Raw genomic sequence first — 14,892 nt, forward strand, 5'->3', positions numbered from 1 at the left:
ATTGGAATCTCGAGCTCCCAATCAGTCGTAGTCGGGTTGCTTGTCTGTTCGTCTCTCGCGCTAAATCACTCTCTATCAGTTGTTTATTGAGATTTTGTAAAAGTTATTCTTAAAACAATGGCGTACGTATGCAGTAAGTCGGGGCCACACATTCCTATATGCATAAGATTTCCTTTAAAGAAGTATACAACTATGTACATTTGTACATATTACATACTATCCATACTATATCCATTTGTACGTACCTCACGTTCGCAGCTCTTGTGGTGTTGATCTTTCCCGCTTTGTTGTTGGGTGCACCTTGGGAAAGCCCAAATCCCAAGTCTCAGGTGGAATACATCAGCAATGACAAGACGGTGGCTTCTGGTTTCGCCAAACCGAACATCGTGCCCATCACGCAACCGTCGGTCGTGACGCAAACAGCTCCTCCTCCGCCCCCGAATTCCAAGAACTTCGCATATAGTCCGATGACGCAGACCTGGACCCTGATTGCGCCAGGCGATCCGCTGCCCAATAATGAAACCCTCGTCTGGAACCAGAGCAATGACAAATGGCTCACTCGCTAAGCAATTCAGCAACCGATGGCTATGCTTTAATCATTGTGTTTTCATGAAAAAAGGAATAAAACTAATTTACTGACCCGGTTTAGGACTTAGCGGTGGTGACGGTTGTGACTGGAGGCCACGGACTGACCCTGCTGCCGCAGCCGGCACAACTCGTCGGTACTGTAGTTAAGCTTGCGGGTTGCGTTTTCTGAGAAACGCTCGAACTTGGCCACTAGCTCCACTAGTTGCGTCTTGATCGCCTGCACCTCGGCGTGCACAGCGCTTAGGACATTGGCCTGATTCTTCAGCTGTACTGTCCCCTCCGCATCCTGGCGGAACTGCTGCGGCACATTCGTAGTGGATCGGGGACGCAGAAGTTCGTGCATGTGAAATACATTCTGCGGAGTCTTCTTTGTGGTCTCCGTTGCAGGTTCTGGCTGAAGGAAATCCGCGTGGAGCGGCTGCTGCTGACGCTGCAGACTGCGACTAAAGATGTTGTAGTTGTTTTCGAACTGGCGTCGTCGGAGGCTCTGGTTTCTGTCGCGCCGCTCGGCCACCAGCTTGTAGACATTTAACTTAATGTCCTCCGGCAGCTGATTGTCCCGGGGGTCGTTAGGCCGTATAGTGAACTGAAGTTTGTCGCGGGAAGTGCGCAGAAGAGCACTCCGCTTGCACAGCTGAATGAGGTTGGTAGGCGCACTTCGCAGCAGGCGGGAGAAAAAAAGGCTTTCCAAACGGGACACGAGCTCCGCTTGGCGCACCAGACGATCAAGCGTGGCGCTCACTTGCAGACCTTGGATGTCGCTGACGGCCAATCCCACCATGAGATTGGTTAAAATTACTGTGACGAGAAGCACGAAGGAGAGAAATATGATGTGAGCGGTGACAGGGAATTTGACCGCATAGTCTCCATAAAAGATGTCTTCAAACTCCAGTTCGCCAGACATCATGGTGATAGACTTCAAGAAGGACCATGTGATGTTCTCAAAAGCAGGATAATCATTGAAGAGCACGGCAAAGCTGAGGCCAAAAGCCACCAGCAGGCATATGTAGGCGAGCAAGAATTTCGCAAAGTTAACGGCCACTAAATATGTACACAAGCATTATAGCATTTTACAGGATATCTTTCCAGCATGATTCAGCATATTTACCCTTTGTAAACATTTGAACATATACGCCAAATATGGGGAATCGTCCCACCAACATCATTAGCTCCAACCAGACGAGCAATATCACTATAGCTGCCACGTGGTGCTGCCACACCGGCACTGCCGTTAGATCGTCAGTTCGCACGGTCTCCGGGGATACACATAAGAGCACACCTATCCCAATGGTCCATTGCAGCCAGTTCTCCCAATATTTTGCGTAGCCGCGAAGACCATGTGCCATTTGAAACACCTCTTTCCCCAGCAGAATTAGGTTCAGTATGATCACCAGGTATCCAATAGTTGAAACGTAACCTGGAGCCACGCATAACTCCTCCGCCTTGCAGCATCGGACATACACCCGTATTACATAGAAAGTGAATAGGATCACGAAAAACGTATGGTACGCCAGGCTCATGAGAAAAAACTTCCGAATGCGACGCCACTTGAGAAAGAGGAAAGTCTCGCAAAGCGGATGCATGAGAATGCGCTTCTGTCCCACTTCTATCAGGGAGATGAGTAGCTCGGTTTCTCCCCGATCCATCGAAGAACTGGGCACCAAAAGCCTGAAGTCTAGCTTTATCTGGCAATCAACGTCGCCGATTTCCTGATCGTTCGCCTTTATCGAACAATCCAGCTTTTGCATTAGTTTGGGTATTATCTCCGGAGTGCGCCTTACTATAAATAATAGTGCCGACACACGCCCGTCAGTCCTGGCGGTAATGTCCGCCCCGTGTTCTGGGAATAAAAAAGGCGATTTATTAATGTAGAAATCGGTGAAGATATAAAGCGGGTTCTTGCCTATGAACGTGTACACACAACTGCTAAATTCATTCAGTGCAGCAATGTGCAGCGGTGTATACCCATAGTTGTCTGCCTGTAAGTGATAATCATTGATTATTCTAATTATCTAGTTTTAAATTTTTAACCGTTTTGTTAATATTTTAGTGGTTTCACTTTAAAATTGACGTAAAGAGTTACTTGTGCTTTACATGTATGTTAATATGTATGCGAGGTATTCCCAGGAACAGTGCTGTACACTAATATCTTCATTATAACTTGCGTTTCAGTAGCAAAAGGACAGAGTATTCATTATCTAGTATTTGTGTCCAGCTTTCATTTAACGCTTTCAGGGTTATGGATCTGCCGCCTACCTTGTTAACATCCGCTCCTGCCTTTAGCAAGGCATTGCAGCAGTCCAAACTCCGCGACTGCTTAACGATGGCGGCGTGTAGCGCGGTTCTACCATCTCGGTAGACGGCGTTTACATTGGCTCCGTAGGATATGAGTAAGTCCACGGTGCCGATGGACTGCGAAAGACAGGCGAGGTGCAACGGCGTCTGATGGCTGGCGTTACGGCAGTCCACCTCAGCACGGTGTTCGAGGAGCAAGCGAGCACATTCTACGTAGTCGTTTTCAGCAGCTGAAATTTAGGTATGTACCGATCTTGCGAAGCACTTGTAACCTCCTTACTCCTTGTAAACTACTCACCCAAGTGCAGGGCCGTAACCTTTCCCTCGCCAAACTGCGATCGCACGTCGGCGTTGTGGCTGAGTAGAAGCTGGACGCATTTGGCGAATCCTGCGGCGCTGGCGGTGTGCAGCGGAGTTTCGGTGTACACCTGCGGTGTATTTGGGTCGGCTCCGTACTTCAGCAGGATCTCAACGCAATCCACTGCGTTCACATCGATGGCATAGTGCAGAGCGGAACGCTTTTCGATCCCAATGTTGATGCTCGCTTTGCGCCGCAGCAACAGCAGGATGCATTCAACGCTTTTTGAGCTAATAAGGAATCGCTTGATTAGAACTGCGTGTTAAGTGCTGCGCACATGTGTGGAGCGCATTTCTCCACCGCCGGCCTCATACCTGGCTGCACAGTGCAGCGACGTCACCTCCTTCCTGGCATCCCAGCGGTTGGGGTCAGCTCCAAAGTCGAGCAGCACCTTGGCTATGGGAGCGTTTGCCCGACAGCAGGCGAAATGCAGCGGAGTCCGACCCCGACTGTCCGCCACATTTGGGTCCGCGTTGTAGTGCTTTAGTAGGAAGAGAGTATTTTCTACGCTCCCGAATACCGAGCAGCAGATCAGGGCCAAATTGCAGTCACCAGAGTCGGTCTTTAATTCTGCGGGGGAGTTAGTCTGGGATACGTTAGGTAGCCTGCTGTCAGGTACTCACCCAGGAAACCGCCAGATTGAACCATTTCCAAGACTTGCTTTCCGCCTGGAGCCTCGGTCAGGGTTTCCCTAATCTCCTCGAGGTCCCAGAGGATCTGGTTCTGCTGTTGGCGCACAAATATCTCGTGCGCCTCGTCGCTGAACACTCCGGCGCTGTTGGCCTCACTGGAGATGCTCCGCCTGTCCAGCAGCAAGTCCACATCCGCCGTCTGATCGCTTTCCGAGTTCCACTTCAAGTCGTTTTCCTTCCAACACAAACAAAGCAATTGCAGGCGGCTGTAGGCCAATTCGTTTTACTTACAATAATTGAAAAGCGCACGTTCTCCATCTTAGCGCCGCCACTTCTGTCCGCTGCGATTTGTTTACACTCCCGTGGCCCAAACAACAATAAACTTTTGGTTTGGCTGCGGCCGACTGGCTCCGGCTGCTGTTCGGGTCGGCCCACCCTTCTTGGTCTTGGCGGGGTCGATTACTAACTCGCGGAGATGGGCTGCGATCGCCAATAAGTCATGGCACGCAAATAATTATCCCCGGGCCAATAATATGTGCGGACACTTAAAATCTCTTGTGCCCCTAATTTGTGCGATATTGCGCCATGTGTGCGACGTTCACTTGTGCGAACGAACGGTTTATTTGGATATTTGTTGGAATATCTGGATGTCGGATTTTCGCACCGCTGGTGTGCAATCTGTGCTAATTTCTCACGTTCGCAGCTGCTCCCCCGACGATCTACCTTCGCAGTTGCCACTGATCTACTCATCTACTGATCTGCCACTGGATACCGTAATCAGGTGCACGACCGACGGCAGCAAACTTTTACGGCGAACTAAACCGAACGTTCCAGCTCTCGGCCTCCAGTGCCAGCACTTCGCAGTTGTTCATTGCAAGTCTACTTGCCACACGGACGAGCTAGCAAGTGCGTGTGAATATAAAGCATACTGTGAAATAGCCCGCCATATTCCAACTCAAAATACATTGAATGCCAGTTAGGGGTAGTATTTCGTTGAGGATGTCCCATCGATCGAAAAGTCATTGTGTACAGAAGAACCAGATATGTGTATGTGGCTGCCCTGCGCTTTTAAATACGTTACGCGTAGTGCCACCACGACGGTTTCAAAAGAGTTGTATATTATGGCATCACTGCGGCTTTAACCGTGTGGAGTATAATGGCAACACTGTTTTTTTAAGCGATGCAAAATAGTGGCATCACTGCGGCTATTGTCTGAAGTGGAACCAGTGTGGGGTGTTTTTAACGCTATTGGCCCACTTTTCTTTGAGGGATCTATTACTAATGCACGGAGATGTACGTGTGAATATAAAAAATACTTTGAAATAGCCCGCAATAGGTCGACGTCGCTGCAAAACTATAGGTGATATGGTTTTTGGATCTTTTGCAGTTCAGTAATGCTAAAAGACTATGATAAATTGTTTTATTTACATAACAGATCAATAGTATATGTATAGTATATGTAATAAATTCAAAGAAGACTTTAATCACCCCTCGTGAGACTCTCCCAAGCAATCCAGTCTTAGTATACTGATGTGGTATTTTTTAGGACCTTTTTTGCACATTAAAAATGGACGACTCGAAATAAAATTTAAAAGCACTACTTTAAAATTAAATTTTTCGCCATGCCGTTAAATATCGCTAAAATATGAAGCGGAATATCGCTTCTTAAGAGACAAGAGCGTGTTCCGGTGGGCTCTTCACAACCCGTAGCGCCAGCATTTGTACAGAAATCGTCCCCAAAAAGCAGTCTCTGAATCCACGCCGTGACAAGAAAAACGCGCAGCTGGTGCGGGCAGCGCTATAAAAGGGCGCGCAGTCGACGCGCTCAACACAGTTGAAAAGTGTGCGTTGAACAGAACAGTCGTAGGCAGTACGCCAAGAGATCAGTAGCAACTACGTAGTGAAGGTGTGTGTATACCAAATTCTCAATTTTCTCTTCGTGTCGTCGCAAACAAAAACCCTGTAAAATCGTCGAAATGGTGGCGTACTACGACGAGTGCGACGCTGCCGAGAACCCCAAGACTCTGACCGACTGGGTGCGTAACTTCCGCGTTAAGCGCCAGAAAATGCGTCGCAAGCTGAGAGGCGCTGGCAGCGACCTACGCGTGAACGCCATCTTGTCGACGGCCCTGCTCCACGCGGAACACGAGCTGCGTAGAAAGCAGCAGGAGCGCTTCAGCCGCTGGCTGGATATCCAAACACGGTTCGTGCCACATGGCAGGACGCACTGCGCCAGTGACACCTACCCTGCAGTGGCGGCCTCGAGCGCCAAGGCTGCCGCGGAAGCAGAGGCGGAAAGTAATTTATGGAGCAGCGAGCTTAGTAGCCTCGACAGTTTTATGCGTAGCTTAAGCAGCAACAGCGGCAGTCACGGCGCAAGCAACAACAATAACAATGGGAGCAACAGTTACACGGGTGCCAGCAATAACAATAACAGCAACAATGGACAGCTCAGCTGCGCCATTGCCGTGGCCAGTTAGTGAGAGAGAGATGACCGTATGGACCGCACTATATGTGTATACACGGCTGACACATACCTATCCATATACACAAAATGGCGTCAGGATGGTGGAGAACCGTTTGGTTTTCAGCTGCTCGCTCGAATCAAACCATATACCTTTGTTCAAATACGTAGCTTTAGCCATATTTGTCTTCTGTTAAAATAGTTTTATTACGACAACCAATTTCTCATTTGCAGTCGCAAACATGTGCAAGGCTGTTATAGATTGTAAAGAAAGAATGAAGGATTGGAAGAGTGTGAAGAGACGCTGAGCAAACGGCCTTCGAATCGATAGTGGTGTGAGTCATGGGCGCTGCCACCAGAGATCCATGCGAAAAGCCATCAGGCATTGGTCCCGGAGCACACTCGGTTTGTAAATAAGTTAATTTTTTTAGTTAAATTACGTAGCTTAATGAGTGTGGCGAAATAAGAGGAAACGTACGGGCATTCCAAACGTCACGAAATCGGTTAGACAGAGACAAAGAAAGAAACCTCGAACACTTACACAATACATACACATCTATACATGTACATGTCGTGATGGTGTGTGTGCATGAACGCTCGTGCTATTTTTGTGTACACCAAGTTGAGCTACTTTTGTTGTCCGATGTGTCGAGAAATTCGATTTCGAATTCAGTTCGAACGTTCGTCATCGCCATTTCTGCGAAATAGTACATACGGTTCATATTGAATCACTAGCGCTAGAAAACGGGCAATATTGCAAAGTTAAACGAGTGAAAGTCAAAAACCCAACTATAAACTGTAAATGTATTTAAAGTAAGCATACAGAACTGATATTTGATAAAACCTAAAATAAAATTATTGTAATTAATAACTGTTTAAATGAACGTTGCCTTTATTTATTATTCACCCAGACCAGACTCAGATTTGTTGCTAAGCAAGCACCAACCCCCTCCCTGTTTGACATAACCCGCACCTATAATCAATTTTGTTTTGCAGTTTCCTGCTCCTCGCACGTTAATGGCAACGATGATGAGGAACGGAACACAAACAAGAAACTACGTCGCAGTGGGCCACTGAATGCATCCGTGTCCCGGTAGCAACAATAGTTCGACTATGGCTGGTACTGGTAAAGAAGAATCCCGAACCCAATCGTCGCAGTGACGATGGCGTTGCGTTGTAGAGTTACTGAGTGAGTCTCAACGTCTGTCCGAGTCACCCCCACCTCCACCGCCAGGCACTGAGTTCCGCAAACCAGCCGATGGCCGATTCTGCACAGATCGCCGGAGCAGGGAGCAGCAGCAGCAAACGCCACCGAGTCTCCTCTGCATGCCAATGCACATGCAATTTAGTCGCAGCGGACAGAACATTGGGGACAAGGCGGAATGCGCGCGGCAGCAGCTCCAGCTCGCATCAGCTTACCTGCGTTTGAAGCTCTCGTGCTGTTGCCAACCACCGACAATCACCACCTATTCTGCATTGAACGCTTCGCAGCTGCTGATCACCACCCACCCATCCGCACAGATACACGGTATTTGGTATATCAGCTGCGAACAAATATTGCTTTTTAAACAAATTTCCAGAGAAAAGAACATCGGATCATTCATATATCATCGAAACAACATCGAGGAACTCCTGTCATCACAGCGCGTGTATTCCGTGTGGAATTGTTCTTGTGATAATCAATTGAATGGCAGGCGTCGAGTTTCTCATCTTTCTTCGCTCGGTACACTTTGCTGGACTTCCCTTTTACCATTTATGATTTTGGCAAGCCATTATTGGACCATTGGCATTCGAACTCCCCATCTTCCTAATCAATAGGCTAGATAAGGCCGTTTTAATCTTTGTAGCTGCATGTCACAGTTGATCGGTTCCTGTGTGTGCTTTTGTTCGATGGGATTACTCTGCGCTCTTTAAGTATTCACGGTCTTGAGGGCACCAGCTGAGGATCTTCCAAGAAAATTTAAACGGGAGCACACGTAAAAGAGTTCGTAGACTAGGCACGACCATCACTTTTCGTTTATTTTTTTAGCCTTGCATCGCGGTTGCACGGTGCCTGCGGGCAAGAATTTACGGAACCGTGCGAGGCGGAATATTGAGCTCTTCAATTCTATGGCCCCAAACATCAATGAGATACTAGATAAAGCGTAAACTGTGTTTGATACATAAGTTCGATCAAAATGCTGCTGTTACATTTTTAGCGCATTGCGGATGGCTCCTGCGACAGCTAACCCAATTCGAGGTTTACTTCAGTTTACATGCAAAGAAGCATAACAACCTAATGCGTGGATCAACTGAACAAGCGTAAAAGCTAAGATAAATGCAACCGATGTCTTTTCTTTCGTATTTTGTAGAAATACATTTTCATGGACTGATAAGCTACAGGGAATTACCACGTCGCCGCTAAGGGGCGGCCCGCCCACTTCATGTAAATTTTTGTTTTTATGTCCAAACAATTTTTCTGTCTTGTAGCATTATGGCTGCAGTCGAATGTACCTGCCCATATTCAAAGACTGCATATCATGAGTTATTGACGTCCAACGCAACAGTGAACCTTCGAACATTTTGATCAGACTCAAATCTCTACAATGGCCTCTGAAATGATTGCGCAATCGATATCCTTTTCTCGTATTTTATAGAAATACATGTTGTGAAACAGTAAAGATGCTATGGAATTGTACCACGTGGTTGGACGACACAAATTGAATTTAAGTATGGAGAAAAACATTTTTCTGTCTTGTAGCTGTTGCAGTTGAATGTGCCTGCCCACATCTCATCTATAGCTTCTGAGTGAATTCGACAGCGAACCGTCTATTCTTGGGACTTTCAGAGCGTTTATGAAATGGTTGGATCTTTACATTGCGCATTTAATACTAAAGTGTATCTTCTTTCCCAATGACCTAGAAGCTTATTTATGAATTCATTGCAGTGCTTATACTAAGACATCGGTTTCATGCAACCAGTCTTAACTATCCCATTGTTGACTCACCTGTGCACATTTGCCTGTATTGAAACCAACTGAGAACATGTAGCAAAATTTCTTGAGGCAATGGGAATCAAATGCCAACTTGAAAGCAATAACACCAACACTAAGTCGTCGCAGTCCAACATCCATACTACACGTCGAATTCGAATTGAACTCGCAGGTCAGGTCTGAGAACCTAACTAGAACCCGCTTACACCTGTTTTTCAGCAATTTTCTGGCCAGGATGTGGATTATTTGTAACAGAAACTACGTTTGTCTTGGGCGTCGCTAGGATTGGCCGGGGATCGTTGACCCTTCCCAAAGTGAGATTCTAAGCAGACTTAAATGTATTTTACAATTCTTACAGCGGTGCCGCACAGTTGAGTGTGCCTGTGGGCATCGACTTAGCAATATTTGAACCGAAGGGCGGGGAAGTGGACCGTTCCGTTGATGAAGATGTGCATCTCTCCTAGCTGGCCGAGTATACTGCTGTGCTGCTGCAAATCGTTAAAGGGAACCCAAAACGATGCATCAAGTCCATCCAGTTAGGCTTCTCTTCCTAAGCACAGCTCACCTGCGCTACAACGACAACCAATTCAAGCGCACCTGCTTCTGCAAGCCAGCACAATACGTCAAATGAGCATCGAGCACCGAAAGCAAGCAACAACCAGGTTAATGCTCCCTGCGCTGACAATGAACTTTACGCTTTTACATTGCAGCCAAGAAGCCTTCTAGTGCAAATTCAACTACCAGCACAGAGCTTCCTAATAATTGGAGTAACCATGGTTCTGACCGCATCAGGCCCTGACCGAGTCCGATTTGGGTGCCTTTGGTCGCATGATCTACACGAGCATTGGGACAGAGCCATAATAGGAGCGCTAGTCTAGCGCCATGATGTGCTGAGCTGAACCTAAGCACGTACTGCATTGCACCGCACAGATATGTGCGTTCGGTCCACGCTAAAGGGAATCAAATGCGTTTGGACCGAGAGCCGCTGCACCGCACCATCACCAGTATTCGCTGTGAAGTGAGCTGATGTGTTGTCGTTGTTACAGGGCTGCTGCTGCAACTGCTCCACAGGTATCCTCGCCTAGCGTCGGTAACTATCATTTGTCAATTTTAGCGGTCGGCAGTGTACATCAAACATTGAAGTTTCCGGAGTGGCATGTCATTTACCGCACATGGGAAACCAACAACGATTTGTGCTCAAGCATTCGATTTCAAATCTGAAGATTGTCACCAGCAACAGTTGAAGACTTTCGACGCAGACTTGCAGAACGGAGCGCAGGAAGGACAAATCAGTTCTCTCACCAGCGGGTTGTCGTTTTACTTGCACTTTCCTTCCGTAGGTAGCCCAGAATTCGAGAAACCCCATATCCATCGCAAAGGGAAACAAATGCGATTAGTGTTCGAAGACCAAACTGGGTGTCCAATGAGTCGCGCCACGATCAGCCAGTTGAGCCCATAACTCCTGGCCCGCCGATCATCGTTACCGCAAAAGGGAATCAAATGCGAGGTGGTACTACAGCAGTCGAGTTCCTTGTTGAGCTCCTGGTTTAAGCCGAGCTCCCAACTGCGCTCCTGGGTCGAGTTCTTCGCTTCAGTGTTATTATCGTAAAGGGAATCCAAAGCGATGTACAGCGACAGCGGCAGGCAGGGTCACCTAATAAACAAAGGTATACGAATATGAGCAGAGTTCTAGTCCGTGCAATTACGCTTTTCAGATATCTCTCACAAACAAATCCGCACGGGACTGAATCCGGCGGCTATGCCAGGCGCGCCTCCATTCATATTCGTCATGTTGGTCTCAAAGGGAATCCAAGAGACACGCGCCCCGCGGTACAACCAACTGAAGACTACCTTTTTATTTTATTTTCTTCTTAGCTTTTTTTAAACCTTATATTGCAGATTGCTAATCAAAGTAACGAGCTGTTCAGACACAGATCCAAAAGATTTTTTATGCATTAATAACCAAGCATTTTTGAAGTCATTTCCTGTTAATTTTTTCCTTTGGTGTTTCAAAATCTGTATATTCTAAACGAATCGTTTCATTCTTTTGTCGGCTTGTAAACATTTAATTTATTGCTTGTAAACCTTTCCTCTAAGAGTCAGTGCAGACATCCGACTTCGCTGAGGATTGCATCGGGACTGCATTACCCTAGGATAGACGGTCCGGTCTAGAAGTAGCAGCAAGAGTCAGTTAAATATCAGTACCGCATTTAGCACAAGATTAATGGCAGTAGGATGAAGTGGACGCAGCGTACATAGACGTATCAAACTGCAAAGGACCATTTGACACCCGTACCAAGGCAGGGAGAGCAAGCATACACAGGCGGAGGCAGTGCTGACATTCAATACCTTCGAGTTTGAACACTCTACCTTTACCCGTATTCACTGGGCATTCAATCACCAAAATTCGCATCCTGGGTCTATTTGGAGCATATTAAGAACACCACACGGCGTAGGAGCACACACGCTTTGGTCATTTTTAATATGAGAAGTCCTTAAACCCTCCTCGGATCATTCTTCATAATCTGCATTTGGAGCAACAAGTAGGCTGGAGGTATCATTTCTTCGCTAAGCACCATCGACCCGCAAACGTTTTTCGATTTCGCAATGCTGGCTTGGGATAGCACCTAATTCTTTACGGTTTTCGGCACTGATGACGACTTCAACCCTTGTTTCAACCCGTACCCCTTCGAACCAATTTAAAGTTGGATTGCGTACATCTTTCGCTTCGCTACACACTGGTCGATTATTTTTCTCTGTGAGGACCCATCGTGAGGATATTAGATTTGTTGAAGAATGATTCTCTAAATTGGACTGCGGCGTGGGATTCAGACTATAACCACCGACGCTTAGGAGTAAATTTAGACAGCGGCGTGGGATGTTCGGCTCTCGACGACGGCGACGGACTTAGGAGAACTTCAGACAGCGGCGAGGGATGTTAAATTTAGCAACGTGGGATTATTAGGGCGTTTAGACCAGGGCGCTAGAAATAATATTCTTAAAACTACTGGAATTTACGTTGACGAAGCTGATGACTGCGGCGTGGGAGGCGGAAATCGGGACTGCAGCGAGGGATCCGTGGTTCTGGACAGCGGCGTGGGATTCTTATGAGATTAGACGGCGGCGTGGGATTCTTATTTGACGGACGGCAGCGCGGGAGTACAGGACTGCAGCGTGGGAATTTTTGACGGCGGCGAGGGATCCTCTTCGGTTAAAGATCATCGGTTTAATTTTTCGGCAAAATTGGTCAGAAATCGCATTACACATACATGCGTGTCACTCCATTTATTGATAGTTCAAAGCTGATATACTAAGGTGGCGTGATCAGCGTAATCACGCCTCCAAAAATACGCATCCCTGACTTATCCCTTATATGGAAAATCATCATTGAGTACACATTTATTTACACTTCTGGAATACCGGAAAGCAACCCCAATACTTATGCCGATGATCCTAATACATGCAACGATTCAAGAGCACAATAAATTGATTTTTGAAAAGAATGAAAATTATAATTTGGTTTATTGGGAAAGTTTCATAATTGCTCAAATGGAAAGGTTTCCATAAGGATTAGTCCTTCCATAGACTTTTGTGCTATTTTTTGAGTAAAACGTTCCATTATTTTTGGCAAAGACAAATGCTGGAACTCCGACATTGCCTTGGGATGGGTTTGGTTGGAAAAAGCCAGTTACTCCTCCTGGTTGGTGATTATTGCTGGACGCCCAGCCACTGGAAAGACCTGCTGCTTGCGCTGGAACGCTACCTGGAAAGGCGCCATGAGTACCCTGATGAGTGTGAGCCCACGATCGGTTCTGAGCAGGTATTGTAAATCCGGGTGCCTGGAGGACAGGTTGGTGAACCGCCGGCGCAGTCCAATTGGTATTTTTGAAAGAGTTAACCGTCGAGTGATTGAATCCCCCGCCATAGGTGCGGGCGGGCGTGAAGATTTTAGCATTTGGACTACGGAAACCAGGGCCAGCTAGTACCATAGACTGGAACTGCAGATGACCAAAAACAATAGCTGAGCAGAAAACGAGTATTTAGAAGTAGCTTTCACACAATAATATATATTTATGAATGTATAGTTTTCAGTAAACTGTACCCAAGATTACGAGCAGTTGATAAGTCGCCTCCATCTTTGCAAGTATTCTCTCTGAAACTCGGAACGGAACTGTCTTGGGAATCCATTTCGACAGCGTCTACAAGTGCGTCAAGCCAGGTTATCTTGATTGTTATAGCCCTTACTCGTAGAGTAAAAAGGTATACTAAATTTGTATAAAATTTGTCTACCAGATTTCCGACCCTATAAAGTATATATATTCATGATCAGAATCAAGAGCGGAGTTGAGCTGGCCATGTTCGTCAAACTTTTGAAAAATGTGTTGAAATTTTTTCATATTTTTTTTTTGTTTTTTCAATTTCAATTGATATGCCAAAGCCAAACGCCCGCAAACAGCAAAAACTCCCACGCCCATTTTTTTTAAATTTAATTTAATTTTTGTTTGCGACTCTTATCGATATGCCAAACAGGATTTGGAACTTTCTCGCACTAGCTGAGTAACGGGTATCTGATAGTCGACGAACTCGACTATAACATCCCCTTTTGTTTAGCATTTGAATGTACATATGTATGTATTTTATTTATATTACTTTTGCGCTGATATGCACTACGTGGCGTCTTATCTCTGAGCCCTAATAAATATTCAAACTGAAAACATCACTGAAAATTAATGTGTTATATTAAAGGAATGTTATGTTAAAGGAATCAACCTCGCGTCATCGCAAAAAGACCCTCGCAAGACCCTCTTCGAACAATTTGAATGTCTGAAAACGATTAGTAAAGTATAAATTCGATTGAAAATTGGAAATACTGGACTCACCAGCTCCACAGATACGAGCACAATTGAATTTTTCCTCGTTCATATAAAGCTGCATATTGCTCCCACAAATGGGATTGTATTGCGACGTGGTGGGACAGCTACCATAGCATTTCAGAAATTCCTGGGTTGGGGCCGGTGCTGGTACGAATGGTGTTAGACCTCCTGGTATTCTTACATTGTTAACCAATACAAAGTTTGAGCTGGTGGGCGAAAGTGGTATTGACGTCGTTGCTGCGCCAATATTCCATGGGTTGGGAGATGTTTCGAAAATTAATGGTTCTTGGCCTGCGCCCAACTGAGTTAAGCCAGCCAAAATGAACATTGTATACCAATCGATGCACATTTTTAACCGAATCCTCGAGCTATAGTCGTATGTTCTTTCATTCACTGTTCGAGCGAAACTGAAACACGATTAAGAAACGGCTGCACCAATCCATACATTAAACACCGCAGTATAAAACAGGCAGGGGCTTGCAGAATTCACTAGTGGGGGTAAATTTGTATCTTCATAACTGGAAAGTTATATTTTAGTGAATCAATATACAAAGTAGTAAATAGGATGGGAACGCCACTGAATACAGGTTTCCAAGGCGGACAATCGTCTGGAAAATCCAGTTCTGTATCGTATGATTAAGTCTGCGATGAGCTAGGGAAATCCCAGATTTGATTCGTCAAAAACCTGGTTTGGAAATTTCGAACAAGAA

General features: G+C 46.1%; 5 protein-coding genes and 1 long non-coding RNA gene across 6 annotated transcripts; 3 read left to right on the forward strand and 3 right to left on the reverse strand.

Moving 5' to 3' along the window:
* Positions 1-50: 50 nt before the first annotated feature.
* Positions 51-640, forward strand: LOC6544831. The gene is made up of 2 exons (XM_001970953.3): positions 51-133; positions 259-640. The coding sequence occupies exons 1-2, from the start codon at positions 118-120 to the stop codon at positions 564-566; spliced, it is 324 nt and encodes a 107-aa protein (XP_001970989.1). The 5' UTR covers positions 51-117; the 3' UTR covers positions 567-640.
* On the reverse strand, positions 588-4,943 carry LOC6544851 (transient receptor potential channel pyrexia). Its single transcript, XM_001970954.3, has 8 exons — positions 4,165-4,943; positions 3,865-4,108; positions 3,556-3,811; positions 3,182-3,471; positions 2,845-3,113; positions 2,492-2,567; positions 1,697-2,428; positions 588-1,629 (listed from the first exon to the last, which is right to left on the reverse strand). The coding sequence occupies exons 1-8, from the start codon at positions 4,189-4,191 to the stop codon at positions 653-655; spliced, it is 2,871 nt and encodes a 956-aa protein (XP_001970990.1). The 5' UTR covers positions 4,192-4,943; the 3' UTR covers positions 588-652.
* A 729-nt stretch (positions 4,944-5,672) lies between these two features.
* LOC6544853 lies at positions 5,673-7,561 on the forward strand. Its single transcript, XR_001448500.2, has 3 exons — positions 5,673-5,779; positions 6,572-6,742; positions 7,334-7,561. It is a non-coding gene; the product is annotated as an uncharacterized LOC6544853 (long non-coding RNA).
* Positions 5,786-6,412, forward strand: LOC6544852 (putative uncharacterized protein DDB_G0281733). The gene has a single exon (XM_001970955.3). It carries the CDS (start codon positions 5,850-5,852, stop codon positions 6,351-6,353), a length of 504 nt encoding a protein of 167 aa, XP_001970991.1. The 5' UTR covers positions 5,786-5,849; the 3' UTR covers positions 6,354-6,412.
* Positions 7,562-12,794: 5,233 nt separating the features above from the next.
* On the reverse strand, positions 12,795-13,557 carry LOC26527061. Its single transcript, XM_015158902.2, has 2 exons — positions 13,411-13,557; positions 12,795-13,329 (listed from the first exon to the last, which is right to left on the reverse strand). The coding sequence occupies exons 1-2, from the start codon at positions 13,442-13,444 to the stop codon at positions 12,854-12,856; spliced, it is 510 nt and encodes a 169-aa protein (XP_015014388.1). The 5' UTR covers positions 13,445-13,557; the 3' UTR covers positions 12,795-12,853.
* Positions 13,558-14,029: 472 nt separating this feature from the next.
* On the reverse strand, positions 14,030-14,873 carry LOC26526910. The gene is made up of 2 exons (XM_015158873.2): positions 14,189-14,873; positions 14,030-14,132 (listed from the first exon to the last, which is right to left on the reverse strand). Exons 1-2 carry the CDS (start codon positions 14,529-14,531, stop codon positions 14,074-14,076), a joined length of 402 nt encoding a protein of 133 aa, XP_015014359.1. The 5' UTR covers positions 14,532-14,873; the 3' UTR covers positions 14,030-14,073.
* Positions 14,874-14,892: the final 19 nt, after the last annotated feature.

Source organism: Drosophila erecta, unplaced genomic scaffold, assembly GCF_003286155.1.
Source record: "Drosophila erecta strain 14021-0224.00,06,07 unplaced genomic scaffold, DereRS2 tig00000021-arrow-pilon, whole genome shotgun sequence".
Taxonomy (NCBI): Eukaryota; Metazoa; Arthropoda; class Insecta; order Diptera; family Drosophilidae; genus Drosophila; species Drosophila erecta.